General features: G+C 57.0%; 1 protein-coding gene across 24 annotated transcripts; it reads left to right on the plus strand.

Moving 5' to 3' along the window:
- Nucleotides 1-304: 304 nt before the first annotated feature.
- Nucleotides 305-13,912, plus strand: LOC141946198 (uncharacterized). Of its 24 annotated transcripts, XR_012629760.1 has the most exons (8): nt 1,507-2,018; nt 2,245-2,335; nt 2,910-3,105; nt 3,696-5,601; nt 5,689-5,729; nt 5,824-5,852; nt 6,104-6,144; nt 6,382-6,845. XR_012629760.1 is itself a non-coding variant. In XM_074875645.1 (7 exons), the coding sequence occupies exons 2-7, from the start codon at nt 2,302-2,304 to the stop codon at nt 13,701-13,703; spliced, it is 837 nt and encodes a 278-aa protein (XP_074731746.1). In that variant the 5' UTR covers nt 1,507-2,018; nt 2,245-2,301; the 3' UTR covers nt 13,704-13,912. The 24 variants fall into 24 exon arrangements, 9 of the variants coding, with proteins under 9 accessions (XP_074731746.1, XP_074731749.1, XP_074731748.1 ...); XM_074875645.1 differs by lacking the exons at nt 2,910-3,105; nt 3,696-5,601; nt 5,689-5,729; ... (1 more) ...; nt 6,104-6,144; nt 6,382-6,845 and adding exons at nt 10,706-11,064; nt 11,155-11,271; nt 11,819-11,928; nt 12,278-12,459; nt 13,669-13,912; XM_074875648.1 differs by lacking the exon at nt 3,696-5,601 and having other exon boundaries at nt 2,927-3,105; nt 5,824-5,874; nt 6,230-6,845.
- The last annotated feature ends 7,122 nt before the right edge of the window (nt 13,913-21,034 follow it).

Here is a 21,034-nt window from a genome sequence, read left to right on the forward strand (position 1 = left end):
CGGGGTTGCACCTTGCCGTGGGTCACTGTTCCCGCCCGGACCCTATTCGGGGTTGCACCTTGCCGTGGGTCACTGTTCCCGCTCGGACCCTATTCGGGATTGCACCTGCCGCCGGTCACTGTTCCCGCCCGGACCCTATTCGGGATTGCACCTTCCCCGCGCACGGCCGTGCCGATGGTCATGCTCGGGAAGTGCCGCCCCCCCCCCCCCCCCCCCCGCCGTGCGCGCTGTCGGCGGGTGCTCGGGGCGCAAAGCGCGGAACGGCAGCGCCGGTGCCGATCTACGGCAATAACGGTTAGTGCTTCTGCCTCTTGCCCTCTTCCAGAGGCTGCACTGAGGACACGCTGCCTGGCCTTAATCCCGGTGCTGGTCGCTATAGTTACCGGGGGGGGGGGGGGGGAGCGTGGGCCGGGCTGGAGGAGCCCCAGGGGCGGGCAGTGAGGCTGCGGGCAGTGGCCCCTCCCTGTCCGGGGCGGTGCTGGAGGAGGAGCCGGTGCGAGCCGAGGAAGCAGCAGAGAGAAGGTGAGTGGGGCCGCGCGGTCGTTCGCCTGGCGGCTGCCGGGGAAAGCCGCAACGGGGGGGGGGCCGCGCGTTGCGGCGGGACCGGCGGCAGAAGCCGCTCCGGGTCGGGGCCGGGCGGCGCTGCGCTCGGCCGGGCTTCTGGGTGCATGGGCGACGGGGTGGGGGGGGAGGAAGAATGGTGTCCCCGTAGGGTCAGAAAGGCGGGGCGGCCGGCTGTGGCGGTGTGGGAGGTGCTGTAGTCACGTGAGCGGGTCTTCCGGTCGGCAATGTTTGCTCCCCGGGGCACGCCGGGAGCTGTAGTTTTTGTGCACTCGGCTGCCCGGCAGCTGCGTCGCTCCCGGGGGCGCGCGCGGCACGGCACAGTCCTCGCTACCGGCGCGGCCCCGCGGTGCAGCGCGAGGGGCGGTTTTGTGGTGGGTTCGTGCGGTTTCCCGCGGGCTGCCCGCGGCTCTCCCAGGACCGGTGTGTCCGTGCCCCGGCAGTGCGCATGCGCGGTGGCGGCCCCCGGAAGTGCTGCAATCCCCAAGCGCTCCCCAAACCTGCCCGTGGGGCTCTGGGAGTGCAGGGTTGTGGGGTGGCTGCATTCACCCCACCCCCCCACCCCTCGGCATCGCCCGTGGGGACTGCGGAGAGGGTCAGAGAGCAGACGGGGTGAGCTGTGCTGTGGGCCAGAAATGGAGGCAACGTTTTGCCTTCCTGGGGCTTGAGAACAGATGCATGTGGCTGATTGAGGGGCTCAGAAACAGACGGAGTTGTGTGGCTTTGGGCTCAGAAACAAAGGTCAAGTCGTGAATTTTTGGGACTTGAGAAGCGGCTCAGCAGGCAGGTTTTTGGGCTCAGAAAGAGGCACTAAGGCGGCTGGTTTGGGGGCCAAAAGCAGAATGCAGTTTGGCTGGTTTTGCAGGCAGGTGAGAGGTGGAGGGGTGTGGGAGGGCCTTGGGGGCTACGGGGGAAAGGAGGGGGTGGGGTTTGGGGTGGCATGGGACCCCGAAGCTTGGGAGGCCGGCGTGCACCAGGCCAAACTCCATGTCTGAGGTGGTCTCTGGGGGGAAACGCGCTTTTCAGACCCTACGTGCCCTCTTTGAGTTCAGCAATTATTTGTACGCTGCTTAGAATAATTATGACCTGATTAATAATACAAAGTAATGAATGCTTAGAGAACGTGCAAGGTGGATGTTTACTCCTAATACTCAAGCTCTGACAGTGATTGATTTACAGCCTTGTCAAAAGCCCAGGCTGTTGCCGGTAGCTGGAGCCTGTGAGGAGAAAGAGCTGAAATGAAGCGGAGTTTCAGTGCAGAGTTGAAGCGTCACCGAGCCAGACCTGTAGCCAGCAGGAGCTGGAATGAGACAGGGTGTCCGCTGTCTGGAGCCGGCATTAGCCAGAGCCACGATTCTCTGCGGCTGTGAGGAGCAGGAGCTGCAGCCGGACTGTCGACTGGCTGCAGCACCCCTTGGCTCGACGGCGGAGGCTCCTCAAAGAGCGCAGGATTTGAGGTGAGTTGGTGGGAGAGAGAGGAGCAGTCGGGCAGGAGCCACAGAGCAAGTGATTGCTTCTGAGTACAACGGATGCTTTACCTCTCTGGTTTTCTGGCTTCCATGGGAGATGATGGCTGCAACACTTGCTTTTTGGGGGCAGCACAGCACTTCCCAGGAGGGTGCTGTTGCGGTAGAGGTCAGTGCTGGCTGGCATGTCAGTGACTGGGGGCGCTCTGTCTTGCAGGTGGTGGAGAGGAACCTGGTGAATGCGGGAGCATCCCAGTGAGATGATGTGCTCTTGATGAGGATGGATTCTGGAGCGTGCTCTCTGAAAGGTAAGTCAAGGGGCAAAAGCCGTGGGTAGGGTGGGGCCAGCAGAGGCTCTACCATCAGGGCTGTGGAGAGGGCTATTTAGGCTTCCTTAAGTCTGGGGGAAGAGAGCAGGGTCTGTCCCACAGGACGTGCATGTTCTGGCCTGTGTCAGTGTACTTGTGTCGTTTGTGGTGTCTGTGTTCTGTCTTGTATGCGGTGCCTTCCCCACGTCTCTGTGGTGCCCCGTGGGCTCTCTGCACGGCGCATGCACCGTGGTAGGCGTCCATAGGGTCTCGGATGCCTTGCTGCTTTGGAAAAGAGCCCGTTGAGCACTCCCTGTCTCGTGAGTGGAGCTTACGGCGTCTTTTGCATCACAGATGTTTGTGGAGGGTTGCCTTTGTGGAGGAGATCTGGGCCAGAATGACAGCTCTGCTCTTCAGAGTTCTGTTTCCATAGAGGTCCCTCCCCTACAGCACTTCACCCCCCGTGTCCTTGTGGGCCTTGGCCTTAAAGCCCGGCTCCTCCCACGTCGGTTGTTCTGGTTGTGTATTGTACTGCAGCACTCGCTGTCGGTTTTGACTACGCCTTGCTTTGCAGGGCTTTGTGTTCTGCAGGTGACACAGGGCCATCTGGATCCCCAGAGAAAATCCTTGAGCGAGGTTTGCCGGAGCGTACAAACGCAAGCGAAGGAGGAGCGGGAGCGGGGCCCGTTGCGAAACATCTTCCTTGGCTCCCGGTTAGGAAGGCTGACACCGTGGGGGCGTGTGGAGCAGTGACGCTGCCGAGGCGCACGGTGAGGCAGTTCCAGGGGTGGGTTTAGAATGGGGGTGATCTGCCACTGTGGCAGGTGGGCAGTGGAACGGATGTTTGGAGTGAGGGGTGGATCGAGTGGCTGTTGAATGAGCGTCAGTTTCTGAATGTGTCTAACCTTGTGCGTGTGAAGGTTTTTTCATTTCAGGTTGTATTTAATGTTGAGATAGTAAATGTTTTTTTAAAATTGTGTTTAAAAAGAAGCCCAGCTGGGGGTTCGGTGTCTCTCTTACTCAGACAGAACCCTTCCTCAGGCTTTCTCTGTGCCCCTGAGCTCTCTCACAGTCTTCACTCCTGTCTTGGATGTCTCCATTCAGTCGCTCATCCCCTGAGGACATCTGTACATTGCTGGAACGCCTTGACTTTTGCACCGTGTCCCAGAGCCGCCTTCTGTCTCTCTTTCAGTCTCAGCACCCTGCTCCTGCTGTCACCATGCCTACTGAGGCCAACCTCGTGCCCCGCAGCCCTCTTTTGGCACCATGGCGCACTGTGCACCCTCCTTCCTCCCTGAGACCCTTTCCTGATGCCACCTTTCATCTGCAGAACGCTCACGTTGTCCTCTGTGCTAGCTAGGATACCTACCTGGTCTGCTGAGGACACCTGCAGTTTCTTCAAATCCCCTCCGGACTTCTTCGTCATGTCCTTGAGCATTCTTTTGGCTGTCCTCCTCTGCTGCTGTCATGATGCCTCCTGAGGTCTTGGATGATCCCTGCAGCACACTTTTAGCCCTGTAAGTCTCCTTTGGACTTGTTTTGTCGCAATAGCACCTCTGCTAAGATCTCTGTTCCCAAAAAAGAGCATTCTTTTTCTTCTTTATGCCACCTAGGATGCCTCCTCAGACCTTCTTTGTGTACCACAGCCCTGTTTTAGCTCTGTAGCGGGCTTGGATTCTCTCTCATGCCCTCAGAAACCCATCCTCAGGTGTGTTTGTACCTCAGAGCACTCTTAATCATCCTCTGTGCCATCTAGGGTGTCTCCATTTGGTCCCCGCCTCCCGACGACATCTGTACTGTTCAAATCCCCTCCAGACTTCCTTTCTCATGTCCCTGAGCCTTCTTTGGCGTCTTTGGCCCAATCAGGACCTCTCTAAGGGTGTCATGATGCCTATCGATGCCTTCAAGGATGCCCCTAGCAGACTTCTAGCTTTGTAGCAGACCTCGCAGCCATCTCATTCCCTCAGAGGGCTTCCCGAGTGTTCCTGCTATCTGTGACCTAGCCCAGTCAGTCTGTCCTCCCTTCCCTCTAGCCGTGCCTCTGTTCGTTCCCTGGCCCTCTGATGACGTATTTCCTTGGTTCAGATCCCCTCGGGATTTAATCGTCATGTCCCCAGTCCTTTTTCTGTCTCTCTGGCTCCCTCGGGACAGTTCTCCTCCCAGTCACGATGCCTCCCAAGACCTTCCTTGTGGTCCGGTTCCATCCTGTAGCACTTTAGGTGGGGCCATCTTTGAGCCGCACACGAACTCATTTGTTCCTCTGTGCTAGCCAGGATTCCCATGTTTAGTTCCCAGCCACCCAAGACCATCTGTACTCTGCTCAGGTGATCACCTGAGTTCCTCCTGGTTGTCCCTCAGCCTTCGTTTATCCATCAGCCCCGCCCCCACGATCCCTCTCCTCACAGTCGCAGTGCCTGCTGAGACCTCCCTCGATCTCCGCAGCCCCTTGAGGCACTCGATCTCCTTTTCTCTCTCTCTCGTTCTGTCAGAGCCTCCCTCCTTTCTTTGCTGTGCAGCGCTCCTTTTTCTTTCTCTCTGCCATCGAGGGTGTCTCCGTTTGGTTGTTCTCTCAGTCATCTGTAGTTTGCCCAGATGCCCTCCTGAGACTCCAGGGCCCTCGCTGTGTCTGCAAGGCTTGTTTTCTTACCGTGCTTCCTCCTAACTCCTCTACTCTGTATAACAGTGTCTTCCGAGTCCTTTTGCGTACTCCACCACGCTCTTGTGGCACTTCAGCTCCCTTTGGATTTTGTTTTTTGGTGTCTTCAGAGCACTCTTCTCTTACTCTCTGGCGTGTCAGCCTGCACACGTATGTGGGTTGGAACTGCCCTGCCTGGGGGCACAGCGATGTCGGTCAGGGGAAGAATAGCACTAAGAGTCTGTAGTTAATGTTGATTTGCCTGGACTGTTTAGGTACAGCCCGTACAGCCCCCTCGCAGCAAGCAGCCCTCAGCAGCAGGCAAGGATGTCACGGGGATGACCGGAGCTATCTGGGAGAGGCTGCGGGAGTGGTAGTTGAACAGATGGAATCTCAAAGGTGTTAAGGCTCCTTGTGTGTAGGGCTTAATGCTGTTTTATTTTTATGGTTTTTTTTAATGGCAGGCTGTAATGACACCCTAGACGGTGTTCCTACATGGAGTCAAGAACTCTGGAATTGTTAAGCTGTCACTCAACATCCAGGTGACTTGCTTAAAAGTTTTTTTCAGATCCAGAGGGACAATATATGCACCAAAGAGTGACAGAGGCAGCGAGCAGGGCACTGTAAGAAGGTGGGTCAGCGTGTGGTGTCGGAGGAGAAGACATGACTGGTTGCTACATGACTGGCTTATCGGTTTGGGGGTTTTTTTGTTTTGAAGGTGCAAAGCAGGATATCGGCACCGGAGGTGACTCGGGCAAGGTGAGATGAGTCGGCTGAGTTATTTTTCAGTTATTTTTCATGTGTCGTACTGTTGGTGAAGCTAGAAGCATCTCCTGTTGTCTGTGTCTTACAGGTGGTACCCAGGCCTCGACGTGGCGACCGGTAAATGTCAGAGGCAGGGTGGGTGAGTGGCCAAGGTAACGGGGCAGGAGATGGCAGTCGGTGTGGGCAGGCTGCAGGTTCAGCTTGTGCCTCTCGCTTTGGTTTATGCAGGTGCCACATGTAGGCTGGGAGGGGCGAAGCCACGTGCCGCTGAGCAGTCCAGGACAATGAGGCGGTTGTCGGCTGGGTCAGGGTTTTCGTGCAGAGAATCATGTGGCAGCTCAATGAAGCATTTCTCTTTGGTTTTGCAGGAGCCGGGCAGGCTGCCTTTGGAATCGGATGAGCGTTTGAGGTGAGCTGGGTAGTAGAGAGCAGGAGCACGGTGCTGGTGATTTCTCGCAAGCACAGTGGTAGCTCTGTGTCTTTTGGTATCGTAGGTGCCACGGGCCACGCTGGCCGCAGCGTCCAACACTGGACTCTGCGCAGAGCAGCTGAGCGGAAAGCCCCGTGGCTGTTGAGGTGGAGGGTGTTGTGGCAGAGGTGTGTCAGCTGATGTGATTCTGACTGCTGGCACTGGTTTTTTTTGCAGATGATGAAGAGGAACTTGGCAGCTGCAGGAATGTCCCGGTTAGCTGATGTGGTTTTTGTTGAGGATGGATTCAGACCCCCGGCCCTCTGAAAGCTGAGTTGAGGGATGAGGGACCGCTGCCCTACAGTGTCTAATCTTGACTTCAGTTATAAAGAGACTTTACAAAATGGAAACCTTTCTCAAGGAAGTTTCATTTTATGAACTCTCCATCAGAGTGGATCTTCAGAGATGATGTATTTGGCAGTAGTACTCTTGGGCGGTGCAGCTGGCCCAACATCCCTGCTAATTATGGAACACACCAAACCCCCCCCCCCTCGTCAAGTTGTACGGGTGTATTTTGGAGATAGACAGTCTAATGGTATCAGCTCACAGCTGGGCGAGTTCAGGGAATGCAAAAGGAAAATCAAATACTTACACATCTAATAAAAACACTTCTATAAGCGTATGCCCACCTTTATACTAAAGAGTGAAGGACTGAGCTTTATTGTTTGTTTTACTCTTTAAAGTTTTACACTTCACTTCTGATTTTATTGACCCAGCAAGCAGGATGTGCAGCAGCAGCAGCGCAAGGGCTGCGGCTGTCGCGGCGGATCCGTCAGCCGTAGGTTGTGATGACGGTACGACCTCGTCCTGCAGCCTCACAGGGTTCCCTCCCTGCAGCCCTGCTGTAAGGACGGGATGAGACATTCCAACACCACCAAGAGCATTTGCTTTTATGGGCAGAATGTGCTCGGGATCGTATCGATTGGCCTTGCTGGTGATTTGAGGAGTTGAAATTGCTCCGGCCTTGCCAGGGTGTGTTGTATGTGGAGCTGATTAGATCAGGTGAGTTCAGGATGGCCGGGCTGTCTGTGGGCAGTCCCAGCTGCTGTTCTCATTATGCAAGAAGCCAGAAAATTAACTATGGTGCAGAAGATAACAATGCACGTCCCTCATGCTGTACTTACTGCACTGGAACACAAAGGACGTTACTGGCTTGCGCCGAGTCGTTTGTTACGGTATCAAGCCCTGTTATTGGAGCAAGACGACATCACCTTAGAAAAAAGTACGGTACTAAATCCTGCATCTTTAATGCCGACAGAGAAGAAAAATGACTCTAACCTTGATTGTTTACAAGTGATTGAACAGGCGTATGCCAGCAGACCAGACCCGAGAGATGCTCCCCTCCAAACTCCAGCTGAGGAACTGTATATACAGACGGAAGCAGTTGCGTTTTGAAAGGAATAAGAAAGGCTGGTTGTGCTGTGGTGACACTAACTGAGGATTGGGAAGCTAAAGCATTGTCTCCAAATACCTCTGCACAAAAGGCTGAAATAATTGCCTCAACCAGGCCTTTGGAATTAGCCAAAGGAAAAAGAGTCAGTATCTATACAGACTCTAAATATGCTTTTGGGGTTGTTCATGCCCATGGCGCTATTTGGAAAGAATGAGGACTTTGATCTGCCAGTGGCACACCTATAAAGCACAGAGCAGAGATTTTAAACTTGCTGGAAGCAGTACAGAAGCCGGAGTCACCGTGATACATTGTAAAGCACATCAGAGAGGAAATGCGGATGTAATCCAAGGAAATCGGAGGGCAGATGAAGCTGCAAAACCAGTGACGCTCAGTGCTCCTTGTGTTCTAATTCCATCAAGGGAAATGCAAGTAGAATCCCCGAGGTCTAAAGAGAAAGAAAATAAATTGGCTGAGTTACTAAAGCACAAAAGCACGGTGGAGGGTGGTAGATTACCCCACACGGGCAATGCGTAGTGACTCCTGAAAACATGAAAAGGTTAACGACTAAAACCCGTGAAGAAACGCATGTGGGAGCAGAAGCAGCGGTCGGATCAGGAAGACGTTATGCAGTCGGGGTCAAAATGTTGCTCACTGCCAAAAGTGTGAGTAACCCCTGTGAAATTTGTTTTAGGAACGATCCAAAGATACAAGCCCGACGCCCTCCGGGAGAGGTAAGAAAAGGCATAACTCCTAGTGAGTATTGGCAAATAAATTTTTCAGAATTGCCAAGGTGTAACCAGTACTGATGTTTATTGGTACTGGTGGATGCCTTCTCTGGTTGGCCTGAAGCTTTCCCATGTCAAACCAGCAAGGTAACAAAGGATTTACTAAAAGAAATTATTCCAAGGTTTGGGGTTTCTTTACGAATGTCCTCTGACAGAGGTCCACATTTTATAGCTGAGGTTGTCAAGAATATGAGCAAAATACTAGGGATGGGGTGGAACCGACACACCCCCTGGGGGCCCCAATCCAGTGGACAGGTAGAAAGAATGAATCAAACACGAAACTGACAAATTGCTAAATTATGCCAGGAAGTCCAAGGAAAATGGGTTGAAGCTTTGCCACTTGCCCTGCTGAGGATTAGAGTGACTCCTAGAACTAGAGGAAGGATAAGCCCATGTGAAAGTCTATACGGCAAACCTTCTAATGTCAGTCTGACAGGGAGGCCCCAATGCTTGCATCTCGTAGGGGAAAAGGTATGAACCGGATACGTTATTGAGGTCCATCCACAAATGTGTCCTTTTAAGAGCACCTGTACCCCTTGATTTCCCGGCACACTCTTTCTGTGCCAGAGATCAGGTCTGCCTACGGACGTGGAAGGACGATCCCCTTGATGAACAGCGGAAGGGACCCTATCGAGTGTTGCTAACCGCGAGCGCTGCTGTGAAGCTGGGACGAGCGGAACCCTGGGTCCATGACACGAGGGTAAAGGAAACACCTCCTGGGCTGGGGCGTCTGTACCTAAGGGACCTTGGAAATTCACTTTAAGATGCAGTTAACGAATCGCACCTGCAATGCTGCTGAAACATTGGTTCATCTAGGTTGTACACAAGGAACATCTCTGGTTTGTATCCTTACAAGTGTGGGGAGAATAGCCGTATTAACCTGTTTGTACAGAGAATTTAACCTGTGCTAAGGATGGACATCAGAGTTGGAGATTGAAGTCTTCGGAAGTTTATGAGCGCTTCCGTTAGATGGTATTGAACGTCAGTTCTTGATGATTGGAACTTGTTGCTTAATTCAGCGTATGGCGCTTTGGAGACAAAAAACCTAGAAAAGAACGGTGTGAGCCTTGCGTTGTTTACAACAGGGTAAGCCTCTCGGGGGGGAATTGCTACCAAGCGCTTTGCACTTGCCAGCGGCCGCGGTTAATCCCGGTGCTGGTCGCTATAGTTACCGGGGGGGGGGGGAGCGTGGGCCGGGCTGGAGGAGCCCCCGGGGCGGGCAGTGAGGCTGCGGGCAGTGGCCCCTCCCTGTCCACCTCCAGCGGGCGGTGCTGGAGGAGGAGCCGGTGCGAGCCGAGGGAGCAGCAGAGAGAAGGTGAGCGGGGCCGCGCGGTCGTTCGCCTGGCGGCTGCTGGGGAAAGCCGCGACGGGGGGGCCGCGCGGTGCGGCGGGACCGGCGGCAGAAGCCGCTCCGGGTCGGGGCCGGGCGGCAGCGGCGCTTCCCGGAGCCGCGCGGGGGCCGCGCTCGGCCGGGCTTCCGGGTGCGTGGGCGATGGGGGGGGGTGGGAAGGACGGTGTCCCCGCAGGGTCAGAAAGGCGGGACGGCCGCCTGTGGCGGGGTGTGTGTGTGGGTGCTGTAGTCACGTGATCGGGGCTTCCGGTCGGCCATGTTGTCTCCCCGGGGCACGGCGGGAGCTGTAGTTTTCGCGCACTCTGCTGCCCGGCAGCTGCGTCGCTGCCGGGCGCGCGCGGCACGGCACAGTCCTCGCTACCGGCGCGGCCCCGCGGCGCAGCGCGAGGGGCGGTTTTGTGGCGGGTTCGTGCGGTTTCCCGCGGGCTGCCCGGGGCTCCCCGAGGACCGGTGTGCCCGTCCGCCAGCAGTGCGCATGCGCAGTGGTGCCCCGGTGCTGCCGCTGCAATATGGCGGCTGGAGGGGCGAGATTGCTGGCGGCGGGTGAGGGCCGAGGGGAGTGGTGGGGCGGGGGTGTCTGCTGCCCGCCGGCCGCCTGGTGGGGGCGGGACGGGAAGCTTCACTCCGCCGCTGCGGCAGGGTCCCGTTCCGCTGGAGGTGAGGCGGGCCGGGGCAGCCCCGGGCAGTTCCCCGAGAGCTGGTAGAGGGGAAGAGGGGCAGTTGCCGGGCGCCTCCGCAACTCGCCAGAGCTCCCCCATAGCCGGCTTTGGCCCCGCTCACCCAGTGCAGCTGCCTCGAGCTCCAGCACCTGCCCTGAAGCCTGTCCCGTAGCCCCAGGCCACCGCCAAGCCCTGTGGTGAGGGCAGCAGGCTGGTCCTCGGTGCGTCTGCAGAAGCCTCTGTGGAAGGTGGGGCTCCGGCCGGGGGCGATCTAAGGTAGTAATGGTCAGTGCTGCTTCTTTCCCTCTTCCAGAGACCGTGCTGAGGCCGCGCTGGTCTGTTCCTGTCCTGGGGATGCTGTTTACTGCACCCACCTCGGGCTTGTGTGGGGTGTCTCTGCCTGGCCTTGTGCTTCTCACAGCACGGGGGCAAAAAGGGACAGGCGGAGCCCTTCCCGGCTGTGGACCATGGCCAGGAGCTGCCGCAGCTGAAGCTGGAGAGGCCAGAGAAAGGGAAAGAAGGAGAAAATCAAGGCTATGTGGGCAGCACCTGCCTCCCAGTGCAGGAAGAGAGAGCCTGCCTCTCTGGGTGAGGAAGGAGCCCTCTTCACAGTCCGCAGCAGGCCAGGCCGCCAGCGTGCACCCACGGTCTGCGTGCGTCACCCCAAGCGCAGTACGGCCGCGTAGTGCGCGAGCAAGCGAGGCTGCGTGTGTCGGAAGGCTGGTCTTGTAAGAGGTGAGAGACACCCGCGTATTCTTTGAGGGGGAGGACAGCCAGGCGACTGGATTTTCAGAAGAAGAAGAGGGGCAGGAGGAAGGAAGGAGAAAGAAGCATCTGACCCGTCAAATTCTCCCGGCAGTGCCGAGAGCGAGAGCTGCGGTGAGTCCTGGGCCTTCGGGGCCCTGTCACCCGTCTTGTGCGTCCCGGTCCCTTCCTGCCCCTCTCCTGTACCTCTCTCTTTTCCATGCTGCTGTTATTTCTGCCCCCCCCCACCCCTTTCCTATACCTCTCCTTTATTCTTCTGTCCTGCTCCTCCGTCCTTCCTTTCTCACTTTCTCTCTCTTGTCCTACTGCTCCCTTTTCTCATTTCTCTCTGCGCTTTTGTCCTGCCTCTCCCTCCTTTTTTTCATCTTCTGTCTCTGCGCTTAGTGCCGTCACTTTTTAAATTTTCATTCTACGTCTTTTAGTTTGCTGTTGCTATTTCGTGTTTCCTTAGGGCCGTCACTTTTTAAATTTTCTTTTTTCTACCTCTGTTCTAGTTTGGTGTCCATGTGTGATCATTTTTTCCTTTATTTCACCAATGCCTGTTGCTTTTAAAATGTTCTTTTTCCCTTCAGTGTCTTTTTAATGAGTTATTCTCTTTCCTTAATGCCGTCTCTGTCTTTTTAAATCGTCCCCTCTTTTGTTCGCTGTGGCTACTTTTTAGTTCCAGGGCATGGTTGGACCAGATGACCTGCAAGAGTTCCCTTCCCACCTCAAACCGTTCTGCAGTTCGGGAGTCACAACTGTCACATCCAGGGCCGTGAGCTACCACAGGTGTGAGAAAGTTGCCCCAGGCTTCAAGGCCATCCCGAGCGCCTGCTGCTTTACTCCGGCCGCAGCGCTCCTGAAGAAGAGGAGAAGATAATTTTGCAGTGGTCAGGGCTTTTAGGGCTCAGTGGTCGTGCTCAGTGGGTTGCGTGGTTGGGTGGTTTGAAGGGACAGTCTGAGAAGGTGTCTGAAATGCCCTTGCAGGGTGGAGGGAGGCAGGAAAGCGGCGGGTTAGAGCTGGCAAGGGACTGCCCCGGGCTGGGGGGCGGTGTGCCCGTGGGTGCCAGTACCTCAGCTGCTGTGTCGGCATTGCGGGAGCCGTGGGGGTCGTGGACTTTACTCTGCCTCCCCCCAGAAAGCTCTGGCTGACGAAGTTATGCCACAACAGAGACTGCAGCCGTCAGCACCACGGGATGCTGATAATGACCAGCACAGGCCTCGCTGTACTGTCGTTTTCCCTGCTGCTTGCAATGGATCTGCAGTGGCCTTTGATTCGTGGAAAAAGACTCTACAACTCGAAATGGAGTTATAAAGCAGGTATGTTTTACTCCAGCCGGGGTGCAAGGGGATTTCTCCACAAAGCTTGCACACCACCAGCACATTTTACCAAAAACTTACAGAGTGTGGATATACATATTCACTGGATTACATAACACAAACATGCATATGCATGAGTAAGGCTGGGTTAGTTCTAGAGGCTGGTGCCAGCAGTTTATGTTATCTTTGCACCTGCGCATTGCCTCCTGGGGGGCGTCTTCGGGGTCTTTGGGAGGAAGGCTCGTAGTCTTTCTCACCTTGTGTTTTCCCCGGAGCATGCGCAGATTCTCTTAGCCAATTTCTTGAACAACAGAAATGTTTTTCAGCTGGTTTACTCATGCTATCTTATTTAAGGGAAGCAATGAAACTTCTGCCATCCGTATATGGCTATCTTTACTCATTACTGAGGCCGAACTAGTTAGAGCACACCTGATCCTCAAGGACAAAGCCATGATGTTTTGCTGAACACTGCAGTTCTTGGTAGATTTTGACAGTAAACTGCTTTGTTTTGATGAACACAGCAGTCCTTGGTAAAATTCCACAGAACAGTCCGGGCAAGCAGGATTGTTAGCAATATTAAAAAATACTATAAGTAATACTATAACTTGCTAGAAGTAAGGAAATAAGTTGCTAAGCAGTTTTCTACAAGTAAATAAGTCTTCCCCCCCCCCCCCCCGCCCCCCCCCCCCAAAACAGTTTTCTTTTCTTTCCTTGAAGAACATCGATGGTGGGAAAGCTTATTTGGATGGTCACCACCACCAACAGGACTGTTTAATTCCATGTTTCACTCGGTCTGATTTTCCTAATTCCAACTTTAATATGTTTAGTACTTCTAATAGTATTGTATATTAAGGTTTGGAGGATGGTTAAACAGATCACTCAGTTACAAAAGTATCCCTGTGTGTATACTTCCCTAAAATATTTTTTTTTAATAGAAGCTAATAAAACACAAAATTCCCTTCAATTATAATTGGATTATGGCATCATCTGTTTATAGGCATAGAGGCAAGAGGCAACCACACTGCCAGTCTATGGACAAGATAAATTGACTTTAGTCACGGGGTGGATTGTGGTGGTGCAATTCTTACCCCTCCCCGCTCCTCCTTGTTGGGCTTCTTGGTGCTAGGTGTGATTCCACCCACATTCCCCCGAGCTATACACCGATCTGTGGAGATAAAGCAATCATCTCGTCCTTGGTGTCTTTTGCAGGGCTTTTCCCAGCTGTCATTATGCTACTTGTCTGACTTTGGCTCACTGTTTGACATATGATTTCCACTGCACTCGCAACAATCGCGGCTATGTAATAATGTTCTCTCTTATCTCCTTAACCTGCATTGCTCTAAATTTCCCATCTCCTGGAGTTTTGCTCGCTATTGGTGTGTGTGAAGGTGCCTTGGCTCTAAAAAGATGCCTGACGCATACTGCTTACATCTCAGAAGAGGCACAAGAAATGAAGTACTGTAGCCCAGGTAATAGATTGTGAGGGCGGGAAAGTGGCTGTGGGGGGCGGAGCAGCCGCCTGAGGGGAAGGGGGCGGGACCTGCTTGTGGGAAGAGGGAAGGGCGGGAAAGTCGCTGTGAGGGGCGGAGCGGCCGCCTGAGGGGAAGGGGGCGGGACCTGCTTGTGGGAAGAGCGAAGGGCGGGAAAGTCGCTGTGAGGGGCGGAGCGGCCGCCTGAGGGGAAGGGGGCGGGACCTGCCTGTGGGAAGGGCAAAGGGCGGGAAAGTCACGATGAGGGGCGGAGCGGCCGCCTGAGGGGAAGGGGGCGGGACTTGCCTGTGGGAAGGGCGAAGGGCGGGAAAGTCGCTGTGAGGGGCGGAGCGGCCGCCTGAGGGGAAGGGGGCGGGACCTGCCTGTGGGAAGGGCGAAGGGCGGGAAAGTCGCTGTGAGGGGCAGAGCAGCCACCTGAGGGGAAGGGGGCGGGACCTGCCTGTGGGAAGGGCGAAGGGCGGGAAAGTCGCTGTGAGGGGCGGAGCGGCCGCCTGAGGGGAAGGGGGCGGGACCTGCTTGTGGGAAGGGCGAAGGGTGGGAAAGTCGCTGTGAGGGGCGGAGCGGCCGCCTGAGGGGAAGGGGGCGGGACCTGCCTGTGGGAAGAGGGAAGGGCGGGAAAGTCGCAGTGAGGGGCGGAGCGGCCGCCTGAGGGGAAGGGGGGGGGACCTGCCTGTGGGAAGGGCAAAGGGCGGGAAAGTCACGATGAGGGGCGGAGCGGCCGCCTGAGGGGAAGGGGGCGGGACTTGCCTGTGGGAAGGGCGAAGGGCGGGAAAGACGCTGTGAGGGGCGGAGCGGCCGCCTGAGGGGAAGGGGGCGGGACCTGCCTGTGGGAAGGGCGAAGGGCGGGAAAGTCGCTGTGAGGGGCAGAGCAGCCACCTGAGGGGAAGGGGGCGGGACCTGCCTGTGGGAAGGGCGAAGGGCGGGAAAGTCGCTGTGAGGGGCGGAGCGGCCGCCTGAGGGGAAGAGGACGGGTCCAGCCCTGCCAGATGCAGCCAGGAGCCCAAAGCAGATGAATGCCCGTTGCAGTCGTCCCTGCGGGAACCACTGGAGCACCAACTGGGTGGGAAAAGCTGATCTGTGAGGTTTTTTCGGGGGGGGGGGGTGGGGGGGTGGGCAGCGCGGCCGGGATTTGGGTGGTGCTGTGGTGAGCTCTGTCCACGGGCCGGCGCCCTTCTCAGACCCAACGGCGTCCCTCTCAGACCCAATGGCGTCCTTCTGCCCTTGCAACAGCTGGTGGTGGAGAAGAAAGAAGAGACAAACATGGCGTGCGGAAGGACCCGCAAGGCAAGAGAGAGTGGCAGGAAGAGTGGAGGAAGTCTAGGCAACAAGTGGAGGAAAGAGAAGGGTGCTCTGGGCAAAGCAGCACTGTGAGGGGCGGAGCGGCCACCTGAGGGGAAGGGGAGCACTGTCGCCGCCTGCGGGCGGGGGGGAGCGCCGTCACCGTGAGGCAGGGTGGGGGTGGACTGGAGCTGCCTGGGGGGGGAGCGCCATCGCCTCAGGGGCTGAGGAGGGTCCAAGGCCCCGCTGGACGCAGCCAGGAGCCCGGAGCAGACGAGTGCCCATCACAGTCGTCCCTGCAGGAAGCACTGAAGCACGAACTAGGTGAGAAAAGCTGATCTGTGAGGTTTTTTCGGCTGGGGCGGGAGGGGGGGGTATGGGGGGGGGCACGGAGTGCTGTGGGGACCTCCCTCCAGGGGCCGGCTTCCTTCTGTGCTCTGGGTGGGGGAGCTGCTGCCTGACTGCACCCTCCTTCTGAGCAGCAGCTCCTGGAGAAGACGAGGCATCATGAGGAGTGGCGGGCTGAAGGGAGGAGCGGGGCAAGAGAAGGGAGCTCTGGGCAAAGGGGCTTCCCCACTACCGGGGCTGCGGTCACACAAGACCATTGCTGGCACCTTTGGTGCCCTGGCCGGCACTGCACTGGGTGACCTCCCTGTAAGCAGGGCTCGGGTCTCTAGCCTTTTGCCACCTTGCCCCACGGTTTGGCTGCCCAGAGAGAAGGGCGTCCCTGTCAGGAGAGTGAGCGGCGCTGTCTCCGTGCTGAGAGGGAAATGGGGCTCTCCAGACCCCACGCCCACCCTGTAAGCAGGGGAGGGCTGTTTACCCAGCCCTGGCGGCTTTCTGGCTGCTGGCGGCCTGGCCAGCGTGACCCCCTGGAGTCGGGGCGTGTCACGGCATTTGTCCCTTGGCCAGCCGTGAAGGCCCGCGGCACGTTGAGTCCCTGTGGCCTCCGTGCATCCTGGGGGGCAGGTCTGGGGCTCTGCTCTCCTGCTTGTGGGAAGGGATGGCTCCCCAGACACTGGCTGCACAGAGCTCGCTCTCTCTTCTGGGAAGTTTTGTTTGTCCCTGTGTGTGTCTGTGTGTGTGTGCCTGCCTGTGTCTGCGTCGGTGCGAGTGAGCGAGTGAATGAGCTTCTCGTTTAGGCCCCTGTTGAAATCACTGCAGCGTACTTAGCTTAAACTTCCCAGGAGGGAAAGAAGGACTCTGTGCAGCAACAGGGGGTCGGTCCCCTCTGAGCCCACGAGCGGAGGGTGAGTCCCGGCTTGCCCCTCCTTTCCAAGGACAGAGCGAAGCCGCGTGGCCGTAGCATGGCCAACGTGCGACCCGCCTGTAGTCAGGGCCCGGGTCTCTGCCTGGGTGGCCGCCTGTCCTGCTGGTGACCTGCCAGCGTGCCCGCCCTGTACTCGGGGCGAGTGCCACGAGCCGTGGAGCCCTCTGTCCCCAGGAGAAGCTGGGCTGCCCTGTAATCAGGGCTGGGCAGGCTGCTGTAGGCAGCCAGCAGGGGCTACCCTATAAGTCTGGGGCTGCCCTGTAGGTCCGGGGCTGGCCAGTGACCTGCAGGCCAGGGCACTCTGCAGTGCCAGCAGCGGCTCGAGCCCCCTGTAAGCAGGGGTGCAGCTTCTTTGGCTGCCGCTTTGTGTGCCCAGCTCCTATTTGTCCAGAGTGCCTGACTCTGAGCCCAGCTCCAGTGCCGGCTGGGACTGCACGTGTGGCAGCCCCGGAGCACCGACTGCATGAGAAAAGCAGATCTGTGAGATTTTTTGCTGGGAGGGGGTTGGGGGGTGTTAGGGTATAGGGGGTTGCGGGTGGGAGGGCAGCCAGGATTCGGGTGGTGCTGTGGCGAGCTCTGTCCGGGGGCCGGCATCCCTCTCAGACCCAATGGTGGCGTCCTGGCCTTGCAGCAGCTGGTGGTGGAGAAAAAGGAAGAGACAAACACCACGTGCGAAAGGACCTGCAAAGGTAAGAGTGGGGGTAGGAGCGGAGGAAGTCTGGGCAACAAGTGGAGGCAAGAGAAGGGCACTCTGGGCAACGGGACCTCCCTGTCACCGGGGCTGCGGTCGCGCAAGGGTGTCGCCAGGACCTTTGGTGCCCTGGCCGGCGTTGTGCCAGGTGACCTCCCTGTAAGCAGGGCTCGGGTCTTTGGGTATTTGCCGGACTTTTGCCCACCCCTTCTAGTCCTTGCACACTGTTTCGGCCTTCACTTTTTTCTGGCCTCTAATTACCTCCAGCCTCCCACCCCATTTTGGCCTCCACTATTTTCTGGCCTCTACTTCCCTCTGGCCTCCCACCCCGTTTCAGCCTCCCACCCCATTTTGGCCCCCACTTTTCTCTGGCCTCTAATTCCCTCCAGCCTCCCACCCCGTTTCAGCCTCCCACCCCGTTTCTGACTCCACTTTTTTCTAGCCTCTACTTCCCTGTGGCCTCCCACCCCATTGCAGCCTCCCACCCAATTTTAGCCTCCACTTTTAACTGGCCTCTATTTCTCTCCGGCCTCCCACCCCCTATCGGCCTCCACTTTTTTCTGGCCTCTACTTCCCTCCAGCCTCCCACCCCTTGTGATCCTCCCACCCCATTTTGGCCTCCACTTTTCTCTGGCCTCTTCTTCCTTCCGGCCTCTCACCCCATTTCAGCCTCCCACCCCATTTCAGCCTCCACTTTTTTCTCCCACCTCTACTTCCCTCTGGCTTCCCACCCATTTCAGCCTCCCACCCCATTTCGGCCTCCACCTTTTTCTGGCCTCTACTTCCCTCCGCCCTCCCACCCCGTTTCATCCTCCCACCCCATTATGGACTCCACTTTCTTCTGGCCTCTACTTCCCTCTGGCCTCTCACCCCATTTCAGCCTCCCACCCCATTTTGGCCTCCACTTTTCTCTGGCCTCTACTTCCCTCCGGCCTCCCACACCGTTTCAGCCTCCCACCCCCCTTTTGTCCTCCACTTTCTTGTGGCCTCTACTTCCCTGTGGCCTCCCACCCCGTTTCAGCCTCTCACCCCATGTCGGCCTCCACTTTTTTCTGGCCTCTACTTCCCTCCGTCATCCCACCCCGTTTCAGCCTCCCACCCCGTTTTGGCCAGCACTTTTTTCTGGCCTGTATTTCCCTCCGGCCTCCCACCCCATTTCAGCCTCCCACCCCGTTTTGGCTGCCACTTTTTTTTGGCCTCTATTTCCCTCTGGCCTCCCACGCCGTTTCAGCCTCCCACCCAATTTTAGCCTCCACTTTTTTCTGGCCTCTACTTCCCTCCGTCATCCCACCCCGTTTCAGCCTCCCACCCAATTTTAGCCTCCACTTTTATCTGGCCTGTATTTCTCTCAAGCCCCCCACCCCCTTTCGGCCTCCCACCCCTTTTCGGCGTCCACTTTTTTCTGGCCTCTACTTCCCTCCAGCCTCCCACCCCTTGTGATCCTCCCATCCCATTTTGGTCTCCACTTTTCTCTGGCCTCTTCTTCCTTCCGGCCTCTCACCCCATTTCAGCCTCCCACCCCATTTCAGCCTCCACTTTTTTCTCCCACCTCTACTTCCCTCTGGCTTCCCACCCATTTCAGCCTCCCACCCCATTTTGGCCTCCACCTTTTTCTGGCCTCTACTTCCCTCCGCCCTCCCACCCCGTTTCATCCTCCCACCCCATTATGGACTCCACTTTCTTCTGGCCTCTACTTCCCTCTGGCCTCTCACCCCATTTCAGCCTCCCACCCCATTTTGGCCTCCACTTTTCTCTGGCCTCTACTTCCCTCCGGCCTCCCACACCGTTTCAGCCTCCCACCCCCCTTTTGTCCTCCACTTTCTTGTGGCCTCTACTTCCCTGTGGCCTCCCACCCCGTTTCAGCCTCTCACCCCATGTCGGCCTCCACTTTTTTCTGGCCTCTACTTCCCTCCGTCATCCCACCCCGTTTCAGCCTCCCACCCCGTTTTGGCCGCCACTTTTTTCTGGCCTGTATTTCCCTCCGGCCTCCCACCCCATTTCAGCCTCCCACCCTGTTTTGGCCGCCACTTTTTTTTGGCCTCTATTTCCCTCCGGCCTCCCACGCCGTTTCAGCCTCCCACCCAATTTTAGCCTCCACTTTTTTCTGGCCTCTACTTCCCTCCGTCATCCCACCCCGTTTCAGCCTCCCACCCAATTTTAGCCTCCACTTTTATCTGGCCTGTATTTCTCTCAAGCCCCCCACCCCCTTTCGGCCTCCCACCCCTTTTCGGCGTCCACTTTTATCTGGCCTCTTCTTCCCTCCAGCCTCCCACCCCTTGTGATCCTCCCACCCCATTTTGGCCTCCACTTTTTTCTCCCACCTCTACTTCCCTCCGGCTTCCCACCCCATTTCAGCCTCCCACGCCATTTCGGCCTACACTTTTTTCTGGCCTCTACTTCCCTCCAGCCTCCCACCCTGTTTCAGCCTCCCACCGCATTTCAGACTCCACTTTTTTCCTGGCCTCTCCTTCTGTCCAGCCTCCCACCCCTTGTGATCCTCCCATCCCATTTTGACCTCCACTTTTTTCTGGCCTCTACTTCCCTCCGTCATCCCGCCCCGTTTCAGCCTCCCACCCCGTTTTGGCCGCCACTTTTTTTTGGCCTCTACTTCCCTGTGGCCTCCCACCCCGTTTCAGCCTCCCACCCAATTTTAGCCTCCACTTTTATCTGGCCTCTATTTCTCTCCGGCCTCCCACCCCCTTTCGGCCTCCACTTTTTTCTGGCCTCTTCTTCCCTACAGCCTCTCACCTCTTGTGATCCTCCCACCCCATTTCAGCCTCCACTTTTTTCTGGCCTCTACTTCCTCCAGCCTCCCACCCCTTGTGATCCTCCCACCCCATTTCGGCCTCCACCTTTTTCTGGCCTCTACTTCCCTCCGCCCTCCCACCCCGTTTCAGCCTCCCACCCCATTATGGACTCCACTTTCTTCTGGCCTCTACTTCCCTCTGGCCTCCCACCCCGTTTCAGCCTCCCACCCAATTTTAGCCTCCACTTTTATCTGGCCTCTATTTCTCTCCGGCCTCCCACCCCCTTTCGGCCTCCACTTTTTTCTGGCCTCTTCTTCCCTACAGCTTCTCACCTCTTGTGATCCTCCCACCCCATTTCAGCCTCCACTTTTCTCTGGCCTCTACTTCCCTCCGGCCTCCCACCCCGTTTCATCCTCCTACCCCATTTTGGCCTCCACTTTTCTCTGGCCTCTACTTCCCTCCGGCCTCCCACACCGTTTCAGCCTCCCACCCCCCTTTTGTCCTCCACTTTCTTGTGGCCTCTACTTCCCTCCAGCCTCCCACCCCGTTTCAGCCTCTCACCCCATGTCGGCCTCCACTTTTTTCTGGCCTCTACTTCCCTCTGTCATCCCACCCCGTTTCAGCCTCCCACCCCGTTTTGGCCAGCACTTTTTTCTGGCCTGTATTTCCCTCCGGCCTCCCACCCCATTTCAGCCTCCCACCCCGTTTTGGCCGCCACTTTTTTTTGGCCTCTATTTCCCTCCGGCCTCCCACGCCGTTTCAGCCTCCCACCCAATTTTAGCCTCCACTTTTTTCTGGCCTCTACTTCCCTCCGTCATCCCACCCCGTTTCAGCCTCCCACCCAATTTTAGCCTCCACTTTTATCTGGCCTGTATTTCTCTCAAGCCCCCCACCCCCTTTCGGCCTCCCACCCCTTTTCAGCGTCCACTTTTTTCTGGCCTCTACTTCCCTCCGGCCTCCCACCCCTTGTGATCCTCCCATCCCATTTTGGTCTCCACTTTTCTCTGGCCTCTTCTTCCTTCCGGCCTCTCACCCCATTTCAGCCTCCCACCCCATTTCAGCCTCCACTTTTTTCTCCCACCTCTACATCCCTCTGGCT

The sequence above is a fragment of the Strix uralensis genome, chromosome 7 (genome assembly GCF_047716275.1).
Source record: "Strix uralensis isolate ZFMK-TIS-50842 chromosome 7, bStrUra1, whole genome shotgun sequence".
In the NCBI taxonomy this organism is placed as follows: Eukaryota; Metazoa; Chordata; class Aves; order Strigiformes; family Strigidae; genus Strix; species Strix uralensis.

Bases quoted from the DNA above. Each gene is read 5' to 3' on its own strand.
- LOC141946198 (XM_074875642.1), top strand. From the start codon at position 10,243: ATGGCGGCTGGAGGGGCGAGATTGCTGGCGGCGG. The intron at 10,277-10,705 runs GTGAGGGCCGAG...TCCCTCTTCCAG, and splicing joins GGCGAGATTGCTGGCGGCGG to AGACCGTGCTGAGGCCGCGC. The intron at 11,065-11,154 runs GTACGGCCGCGT...GTATTCTTTGAG, and splicing joins CGTGCGTCACCCCAAGCGCA to GGGGAGGACAGCCAGGCGAC.